This window comes from Salvia miltiorrhiza, chromosome 3, assembly GCF_028751815.1.
Source record: "Salvia miltiorrhiza cultivar Shanhuang (shh) chromosome 3, IMPLAD_Smil_shh, whole genome shotgun sequence".
Lineage (NCBI taxonomy): Eukaryota > Viridiplantae > Streptophyta > Magnoliopsida > Lamiales > Lamiaceae > Salvia > Salvia miltiorrhiza.
Window position 1 is genome coordinate 16,537,308 of NC_080389.1, and position 10,248 is coordinate 16,547,555.

At 41.1% G+C, this 10,248-nt stretch overlaps 2 protein-coding genes across 3 annotated transcripts; one reads left to right on the forward strand and one right to left on the reverse strand.

Moving 5' to 3' along the window:
- The first annotated feature begins 2,265 nt into the window (after nt 1–2,265).
- Nucleotides 2,266–7,963, forward strand: LOC131017855 (uncharacterized). Of its 2 annotated transcripts, XR_009099882.1 has the most exons (3): nt 2,266–3,923; nt 6,123–6,191; nt 6,994–7,963. XR_009099882.1 is itself a non-coding variant. In XM_057946599.1 (2 exons), the coding sequence occupies exons 1-2, from the start codon at nt 2,483–2,485 to the stop codon at nt 6,134–6,136; spliced, it is 1,455 nt and encodes a 484-aa protein (XP_057802582.1). In that variant the 5' UTR covers nt 2,266–2,482; the 3' UTR covers nt 6,137–6,880. The 2 variants fall into 2 exon arrangements, 1 of the variants encoding a protein (XP_057802582.1); XM_057946599.1 differs by lacking the exon at nt 6,994–7,963 and having other exon boundaries at nt 6,123–6,880.
- Nucleotides 7,964–8,162: 199 nt separating this feature from the next.
- LOC131017853 (berberine bridge enzyme-like 18) lies at nt 8,163–10,010 on the reverse strand. Its single transcript, XM_057946596.1, has one exon. It carries the CDS (start codon nt 9,905–9,907, stop codon nt 8,288–8,290), a length of 1,620 nt encoding a protein of 539 aa, XP_057802579.1. The 5' UTR covers nt 9,908–10,010; the 3' UTR covers nt 8,163–8,287.
- Between the last annotated feature and the right edge of the window lie 238 nt (nt 10,011–10,248).

The window sequence follows — 10,248 nt, forward strand, 5'->3', positions numbered from 1 at the left end:
GTGCACAAATTTCTTGCATATAATGTGTCTGGAAAGGAACATTCAAATAAAGTGAATGCAAATGAAGTGTATCTGTTGTCTTGTACTTTAAATGGCACAAAAGTTTGCATTTCACACTTTATTTGGACGGCTATGACTTAGATGCAGAAACGGTCTTTTGCCCATGCTTATTTTTGTCTCATTGTCATTAGTTTGTCATATGCATTCGGTGTTTTAACTGACACAACGGGCGCTCAGGATGGTCATGAGGAACTCGGGCCTGAATTCATTGATTTTAGTGAGCTAAAATGAGCTCAGTTAATTTCTGATCGATTCACTATAGTTCCTCATACAAAAAGGCAGTGTGTTAGGTCGTTCATTCACTTCGAGATTGCAGCGGGCCGTCGTCCTCCCACTTTTAGTGATTCTAGGGCCGGCACATCATCCGCTGCTGGTGGCAATGAATAAGAGGATAACGAAGATGAAGATCAAGAGGAAGATGAATGGGGGAATGAAGATCAACAAGCTGGTGGTTCAATGTCGGGAGATTACTATCAGCGATTTCATAATGATTTGACTTCATTCCGTACTCACATTAACTCTTCATTAGGAGCATTCCAAAATCATTTCGACGCTTCAATTGGATCATTGAGGCAAGAGATGAATGCTCGATTTGATGCACATGACCAGCAGATGGCCGAGTTACAGCGTCAGTGGGAGACGTGGAGACCTCGTGGGTGATCTTTTTAAATTTTAAATTTGGATAAATGTTTGGATTGTTTTATTTGGATGATTTTTTTTTTTTAAATTTGGGTTTGTATTTGAATTTGGATTTCGACTAAGAATTTGTTTTATGAAGGAATCTGCTATTTGTTTTATGAATGTTTGTTTGGAGTTCATTGTACTGATAATATATTATTGTGATAGATGATATAGGATTGGGGAGATGTGTAGAAATTGAAATGAACAAACGCAGGCATTGCGGAGCATTCTGGACTGCTAGGACCAGCGATCGCTGAGTCCCAGCGAGCGCGACATCTGTATAACAATCCATCAAAACACCTCCCTAAACATTATCTTCGGTCTCATCATCTATGTTTCCATCATTTCCATACATTGACCTATTTTCCCACATAGCATTAGCAATACTTGCTCTCCATGCATTAGCTTCATTCATTTGAGACAGTTGGCTTTGAGAAAGATATTCCAAATTATCTGCATCGTTCTCAACATCTGGTGCAGCATTCTCTTCTTCATCTTCGACTGAAAATTCATCAGTACGACACTCCTTTCGAAGAAAGTTATGTAATCCAGCACAAGCCAATACTAACTCTGCTTATGTTTGAAATGAAAACGGAGGAGCCGTTTTAAAAATTGTGAATCGTGATTTGAAGATACCAAAAATTCGTTCAGTCACGTTTCGCAATAATGCATGTCGAAGATTGAACAACTCATCTGCATTTCTGGGGTGGCGACCTTGACCACCAAAATCTTTGAGATGATATCGAACACCATGTAACGGAGCCAAAAACTGACGGCGATAGCAAATCCATAATCCACTAGGAAATATTTACCTTGAGGCACATGAAGTCCATTTGGTCTCTATAATGCGTCACTTAAAAGTTTTGAATCATGGGCCGAGCCTTCCCATCCACTAAGCACATAGATGAATTGCAAATCAAAGTTGCATGCTGCCAAAACATTTTGCGATATATCCGCTCCCGTATCATGAAAATAGATTGGTGGAATAAAATCAAGAATCGAGCTGCTATTTATAAAAATCATCGCTGGGCCCAGCGACCGCTGGCTTTTTCGAGCGGCCGCGGCACCCCAACAATCGCTGGAATCTTTGGCAACGAGCGCTAGGGTCCAGCGGCCGCTGGCTTCTTGGCCGCGGACGCTGGCACCCAGTGAGCGCGGGGATTTTGCAGTATTTGTGAATTCTCGTGGTCTGTATGCGGATTTGTTCATGCCTATTTTCTCAACGAAATCAATGAAAGTCATTATAACTTTAAAGTCCATAGATTAACGAATACACCCAGATTTTCATAGATTTTTAAAAGTCTTGAACGAATACATCCAAATTTTTATAGACTTTTAAAAGTCTTAAACGAATACACCCAAATTTTCATAAACTTTTAAAAGTCTTGAACTAATACATCCAAACTTTAAAAATCTGCAGAAATCTATTAAAGTTTTGAACTAATACAGCTCCTATATAACCAACGGAGTTAGATCCGTCAAGACACAGACCCCCAACGATTAGGTGTCTGTCGGAAAGTTCCAAGCTGGCCACCCCCAACCAAACGGTGAGAAAGCGAAAATCAAAACCAGAGAGACTCCTTCTTCCGCGGGCCCCTCATCAATTGAAACATTCTTCACTCTTTCTCCGCCTAACAGTTGACTTAAAATTTGGAAGTGTTGGAAATCAGGGGAAGGATTGGTAATTCCAATCCAATCCGATAAGCATTCAGTTTGACAAAATTGTTTGCGTATACCTGATATGGCTTCTGAAGCTCTCGATTCTCTGCTACAAACTTTACGCCAAATCCTTAACCGCAAGGATGATATCATCACTCCTCGTGTAAAACAACGAATTATATCCATCCACGACAAAGCTGTTCTCTTGCAACTGAATCTCAAACATTTTCCAAAAGAAGCAACAATCAGGGAGGTAGTAAATACAACACAAGAGATTATTGAGTATATTTTCTCCCCAGAAAATATCTCAGATTGTGCGTCCACAGAGGCGAGTGTGAGACTTTCAATCCAGTTGGGGGAATTGGCAGAGGAGCTCGCCTCAACTGCCGGAGATGTGGTGGACTACTGCAAGAGTCCCGACGACCTAGTCAACAACGTAAGAAGGCGGAGTGACTCATCATCAAGATCTGCGATAGAGCTGATTGTTAACCTTATATACCTGTTGGTGAGAGTGGTGAGAATTATGTCGACTGCTAGATACTTTGTAGACTATTATTTCGGTCTTGATGATTTGGTGGCTGGTAGATACTTTGTAAACTACTCTCGTTTTGTTGGTTATTTTGATTACTCGAAGCATCTTAATGATTTGAAGGATTTTGATGTTGATTTGAGAGTAGCAACAGAGCTGACTGTCAGCATTTCAATCCGGTTTCTGAGCTTAGCGGAGAGAATTATGTCAACAACTAGTGACTCACTTGACAACGTAGGACGACTGAGTGATTCTCCCGCATCATCAAGATTTGAATTCAAGAGTGAAGATTTTGATGGTCTTGATGAAGATCTGATATTAGCAACAGCGCTGTTTGTCAGTTCAAACCGTTTGGCGAGATTAGGGGAGAGAATTAAGTGGACTGCTCGAGACTTAGTAGACAACTCTAACCCTGTTGATTCATCACCAACATCTGCTCTCAAGATTGAAGATTTTGATGGTTTTGGTGAAGATCTGGATTCAGTGAGCATGCGGACTCTCGACATTTCACACCTGTTGGGGAGATTTGTGGAGAGAATTATGTCAACTGCTAAAGATTCGGTTGCTAACACAGGAAGATTTAGTGATTCTCTAGCTGTTGCAACAGAGCTGATTGACAGCATTTCAAACCGGTTGGAGAGATTAGCGGAGAGAATTATGTCAACTGCTGAAGATTCAGTGAACAACTTAGGACGACTGAGTGATTCTCCAGCTGTTGATTCATCATCAAGATCTGCACTCAGGAGTGAAGATTTTGGTGGTTTTGATGAAGATCTCACTGTAGCAACAGAGTTGACTGTCAGCATTTCAAACCGGTTGGGGAGATTAGCGGAGAGAATTAAGTGGACTGCTGTTGGTTCATCATCAAGATCTTTACCGACAAGCAAGGATGTTGTGGTTGGTTTTGATGAAGATAGGTTGCAGATTATGTCATGGCTTACAAGCTATTCATCCGAGCTGCAAGTCCTCCCTATTGTGGGAATGGGAGGCATTGGTAAGTCCACACTCGCTAGAATTGTTTATGATGATACATTCATTACTTATCATTTTAATTTTCACGCTTGGGTCACAATATCGAAAGATTACAATGTAGAAATTATTCTTTCAAATCTGTTTGCTTCGATGAAAGGAAATGGAATCCAAGCAAAGAGTGATTTACAATGGGAGGAGAAGGAGTCTGAAATTTACAAATATTTAAAAGGTAGGAGGTATCTCATAGTAATGGACGATATGTGGAGTACGGTAGCTTGGGATCAGGTACAGAGGCTATTACCTGACGATAATAATGGAAGCCGGATCATATTAACAACAAGGCTAAAGAATGTGGCTACTTATGCTAGCTATATGAGCCCAATTCATATGATGCGTTTCTTGGATGACCAACAAAGTTGGTGTTTGTTCCAGAAGAAGGTCTTCGGAGATCAAGATTGTTCTGTTGAGCTACAAGATGTTGGGGGAAAATATGTAAAACGTTGCGAAGGACTGCCCCTTTCAATTGTTACTGTGGCAGGACTTTTATCCAAGATTGATAGAACTCCAAAGTCGTGGAAGCAAATTGGGGCAAATGATGGACAGTTGGAAACAATATTATTATCTTTGAGTTACAAACACTTGCCTCGACATTTGAGGGAGTGTTTCTTGTATATGGCAGGCTTCCCTGAAGATTATGAGATCCGTGTCTCAGAACTCATCAAACTTTGGGTAGCTGAGGGCTTTTTGGAAGGTCGGGATGAATCTAAAACGTTGGAAGAGGTGGCGGAAGATGTTTTGGAGGTGCTGGTCGAGCAAAGTCTAGTTTTGGTTACTAGCAAGAAGATTGATGGCAAAATCAAAAGTTGCAAGCTCCATAGTATGGTTCGGGACTTTTGTTCAAGACAGGCTGGGGAAGAGAAGTTCCTTCTACCTATTATGGATTACTTTCCTAATCCTATCTTGAGAAGGCATTTTCTTCCACAAGTGCTACAAAATCATCGACACATAAGTGTTAGTTGGTGTGATCTGGATCTTAAGGACTCTATGCATAGCTCATGCACCCGTTCTATTGTATGTATCCCACAGAGAGGGTATAGGCCCAAAGGCTCTGTAGAGAATTTTAGGTTTCTTGAGGTCCTTCATGTTTTACGTAGAAATGATCATGCAATTTGGGAGTTAGGTCAAGTGTTTGATTTGATTTTTCTCACTTACCTTGCTTCCAACATTCCTAGCAATATTGTTCCTTCAACTATATATAGCCTTTATAGACTTCAGACTTTAATTATTTATAGATCTGAGGTTAGCTTGCCTAGGGAGATTTGGTGGCTGCGGCAATTAAGGCATCTTATCGCCTTTTCATTTCTTCCTTTACCTCTTCCCGATCCAGATGATCGAATGAATCATCTAGAAAACTTCCAAACACTTTCTCTGGCAACAAACTTTGCATTTAGTGATAGTATCGTGGATAAAATTCCAAACATCAGAAAGTTGGAAATATTCTACTCGTTAGGGAAGTTAGGTTCAAACTATGCTTTTGTCAATCTTAGATGTCTGCATCGACTGGAGAAATTGAAGTTGGAGACTCTGCGTAGTTCATTTCAACCGTGTCTGAATTTTGATTTTCCTGGATCGCTGAAAAAGTTGGAATTGAGTGGATGGCGGCTTCCTTGGACAGATATGATGGTTTTTTGCCGGTTGCCTTCTCTTCAAGTGTTGAAACTAAAGAACCATGCTTGCTACGGGGAACACTGGAAAACTATTGAGGGGGGATTTGTGAATCTGAGACTTTTGCATATTGATGAATCAAATCTGCAGAACTGGACAACTGAATGTAGCCACTTTCCGAGGCTTCAGCGCCTAATGCTTCATCGTTGTCCATATTTGTCTGAGATCCCAGTTGATATTGGAAAAATTACAACACTTGAACTGATTGAGATCGATGATCTTAACCCATCTCTTCAGTACTCGGCGACAGAGATAAGAGAGAAACGGGATGCCCTACAAGTTAGTTTGAAGCATTTTTGATATGATCTTTCAAACTTGACTCTGTGCTTCATACCAGGTTAGAAATTTTTAAAAGTAGAATGATTTGACACCATTTTTAGCAGCCATGCTTTATAGAAATAAGATTAGTATGCTAATTGCATCTTCCTCTCTTTTGAACATTTCTCTGTTGGTAGAATGTCAGTTGATTCTTGTCACTTTTTCTTTTCTTTTTCAGATGCAGAGTATTGATGGAGCTAGCCAGCTTATAAGATATTCGACTTATGAATGAAGCAGAGAGTTAAAGGTGAAATGGTTGGTGATGTTTGTTTAAGCATGAATAGTTGATAAGCTCCTACTCTTTTGCATGCTAGCTAGTTTAAAATAAATCTAAATGCTATATACTGTGTTATCATGTATTTCTCAAAGTTGAATGTATGTGTGGATTGACATTCTTGTTTACATTATTTTACTTATAGTTGTCATTGTGGCAAAGTCAGCCTCTCAACAATCAATTCGGATATTCTATTGCAATATAGTGTGACATCTCTCCTATTACATTTATAGATGATTGACATGTTTGGGTTCTTGTACCCTTAAGATTGCCACATGTTGTTCATCTATATATGCAATAGATAATGCCACACAAATTTGCAATAGAAGATCTTAAATGCTCAATAATAAGCCCAAAGTGATAGAGTCTATTCACTTTCTCCCTTAACTATTTTAATGAATTGACTATGGGCTTATTTGGCCCATAGTTATTGCTGATGAGCCCAATTGGGTTTGGGCTTTCTATTTGCTCCAAAAGCTATTCTTCATAAGTCTGGGGCTGAGCCCACTTAGGTTTGGGCTTTTTGTTTGTACCAAATTGTACTTCTTAGTATTTACAAGCCTTGCACTCTTTTTTTAGCTCTGTAATTTTTTTTACGGCTTTCGTTTTTAGCTTCCGATATACACAGAAACTGTCTTCATCATATTATGCAATTGTGCACTTTTTTCCTTGAGCTCTATGTAGGCATAGAAAGATTATTACTTTGATAGATCAACTCATTCGTCAATTTGATTTTATAATATCTGAAGTAATAAGTTTTCCTATTAATATATAGATCACCCTGAAGAGACCGATTACAGTAATTGGAGAAAGTGTTCAAAATCTTGAAAGGCAAGAGGTATTTCCTTGTAATATATGATGTTTGATGTACAGAGGCTTCGGATGATGTAAGAAATATACTTCCCGATGATGGTAATGGAAGCCGAGTCATGTTAACGACAAGAGAAACTGATGTGGCTGCTTATGCTGATCGTTTGAGCGGTTTCCACAAGATGTGTTTGATGAATGAAGCTTAAAGTTGGAATCTATTTCAACAGAAGGTGTTTGCGCATCAAGATTGTCCTCCGAAATTCGAGAAGATTGGAAATGAGATTGCAAGAAGCTGCAAAGGGCTGCCCCTTGCATTCGTGGTGGTTGCAGGGCTTCTATCCGTGGTTAGCAACAATGTAGCTTCATGGAGCAAAATTGCACGAAACGTAAATTCAGTACTAAAAATATTTGATCGTCGGCGGCTACGCTGCCGCTGCTATTTATGCCGCACATTTAAAAAAAACGGGTCGACTACTCCACCGTCGGAGAGCCGCCGGGAATCGCCGTCGGCCATGCCGCCGGTGATTTTCGCTGGGAATCATGCGTTTTTTTGTAGTGTCAAATCTCACCCTTTTTTTAAAAGGTCAAATTATTATGCTCTCAAGATAGGCTATCTTCACGAGATAAGCACTTTTGGGGATGACCCAAAATTTTCCCGCGTGGTTTCCCATGCTCATGATGCACAACAGAAACATCAAAGGAGCATAGACCCATAACAATCAAAACCAATAGCCAACCAAACGATACAAACCAGAGAAAAGATATTAGGCAAAAGCATTGAAAACACTCCGCATAGCATCTACCGGACAAATCACGGCGAAAATTGCTCACCAAGGTGTTGCATCCAAAACATTAAGCAAATAACACAACCCGGGCAACATCGTATCAAGAAGAAACAAATAGCAGCCCGAAACAAACATAACCCAAGAAACAACTAGCAAAGCAACCTCAACGGGAGGGGAGCACCCGAAACCAGCATCCGAACAAGAAAGGAGGGTTAAAACCCCACAACACACCCAAACAAGCAAAAAGCAAAAACAAAAAAGGCAAAAAGAAAAGAAAAAGAGGAAGAGAACCACCCAGAAGAGAGGAGCGCCCAAGAGAAACGAAGGCGCCTAAGCCACAATCCGAACATAACAAATAAATGTATATCAAATATAAATATATAGTATAAAATATATTGCACAAAGGTAAAATAGGCAATTCAGAAGTTGTGCCTTAGGTTCCTTAGGCTTTTTTTCTATTAGTATATAGATAGATTATATCGATGAACTGTTGAATCTATTTTCTAAATACGATACCAAGGGTGGAATACTTTGCTCGTTTCTGAAAAAGTTTGAGGGGTCAATTTTGGTCTTCACACGAACTAATCTTCTGAAATTGTTCTTAAAATATTTGAGGCCCCAAACACTAGCCTGATCGTAACTGGTAATACTGCTGTCTTGAGTGTTGCTCCCAATATCAAGATCTCTGTAGTTGAAGTAAGCAGCCCTAGGATTTTGGGTGACATACCGTGCCATGAAGCTGTAGAAGCCTCTGATCCAATCAAGATGCGTTTGTGATTCTGATGGGTTGTCCCATACCACGACGTAGTAGATCATGAATATATTTCCGTTACGATGAGGGAACGGCGTTTCGGAGTCGGAGATTGTATTGAAAACTCCCCCGTAAGGACTGAACTGCAGCTGAGCCTGAGAACCTTCTTCTTCTAGAAGGAACCGCCATATCTCTCTCAGACCCTTAACCGGGATGGGAGCACTCACGTAGTCTGATTTCCCTTTGAAGTAGGATGGGCCGTAGATGCCCTGCGGCGTGCGGTCCAGCAAAACGTCTACTGTCCTATTCTCAAGTCCGGCGAAGAAGAGATGAGATTCTACCCACCTCATCTCGATGCAATCTTTCTCGGTTAATCCCAGCTCTGGAAACTGCTCCTCCATTATTGGCATGAGGTCGCCAATCCTTCCCAGATACAGCGTCGTGAACGAAGCTGAGATTGTACGAGAGTTGCTGGGAGCCAAGAAAAGCCTGAGCAGAAGATTCTCGTCGACCTTGTCGGCGATATATTGCCATTTATTTACTATATCAGTCGCGTTTTCTTCTAAAGTTCGTGTCACGTTGAAAACGGTGACCGTTTCCGGGACACTGACTAGCGTCACCTTGAATTCTAGAACAATCCCGAAGCTTGTGCCGCCGCCACCTCGGATGGCCCAAAACAGATCTTCTCCCATGCTGCTCCTGTCCAGGATTTCGCCGTCGGCGTTGATCAGTTTGGCGTCTACGATGTGGTCTGATGCGATGGAATGCTTGCGTGACATCATACTGTACCCTCCGCCACTGAAGTGGCCGCCCACGCCCACCGTCGGGCAAGCCCCGGCTGGGAAACCAAGAGTCTTGCTTTTAAGGGAGATTGTGTAGTAGAGTTCGCCGAGGGTTGCACCGGCCTGCACCCATGCTGTTTTCGCCTTGTCGTTGACGGTTACAGATCGGAAGTTTCTCATGTCGATGATCATGAAAGGCGTTGATGCAGAGGTGTAGGAAAGGCCTTCGTAGTCGTGGCCGCCACTCTTGACTCTGATCTGCAGGCCGAGTTTCCGGGAGCAGAAGACTGCTGCCTGGATTTCGGACACATAGAATGGAGTGACGATGAGATCAGGTTTCTCCGGTGAGGTGGTAGCTGCCCGTAGATTTTGGGTTAGCAGAAGAGATGCATATGTTGCATTTTGAGGGGTGTAGATTATATCAGTATCTAAGTTTGAGAGTTGAAATTCATGGATTAGACATTCCAGAAAATCATGATTGTTAGATGTAGAAGCTCCCACAAGTAACAAGTTTGCGAAAATTAACAAAAGGAATGTAAAAGTGGAATTAAGAGACGACATTATCACTACAAGAAATAGTAGTATTAATTGTGAGAAACTTATGTTTATATTTATAGTTTTTATGTGTGAGGAAATTTAATGTCTTGTGTGTGTTGTGTGATCCTAGGCTCCCCTGTTTTATTTGTTGCTTGGAGCTTCTTCTTTCGGGGCTTAGTCGGTAGGGCTTGGAAAGGCTCAAATCTTACAGTCAGTACTCTTTTTTTTTTATCGGTACTTTTCATTTTGGATTTTTGTTTTTTTTTTTACTTGGGGGAGTTGGGAGGGGGAGCAGTGGGGTTTGAACTCGGGACCTCATTGTTCACACACATGATATTATGATGAGGCTTGATTCTTAGAGCACT

Excerpts from the sequence above, each read along its gene's own strand:
- LOC131017855 (XM_057946599.1), top strand. The coding sequence starts at position 2,483 with ATGGCTTCTGAAGCTCTCGATTCTCTGCTACAAACTTTACGCCAAATC.
- LOC131017853 (XM_057946596.1), bottom strand. The coding sequence starts at position 9,907 with ATGTCGTCTCTTAATTCCACTTTTACATTCCTTTTGTTAATTTTCGCA.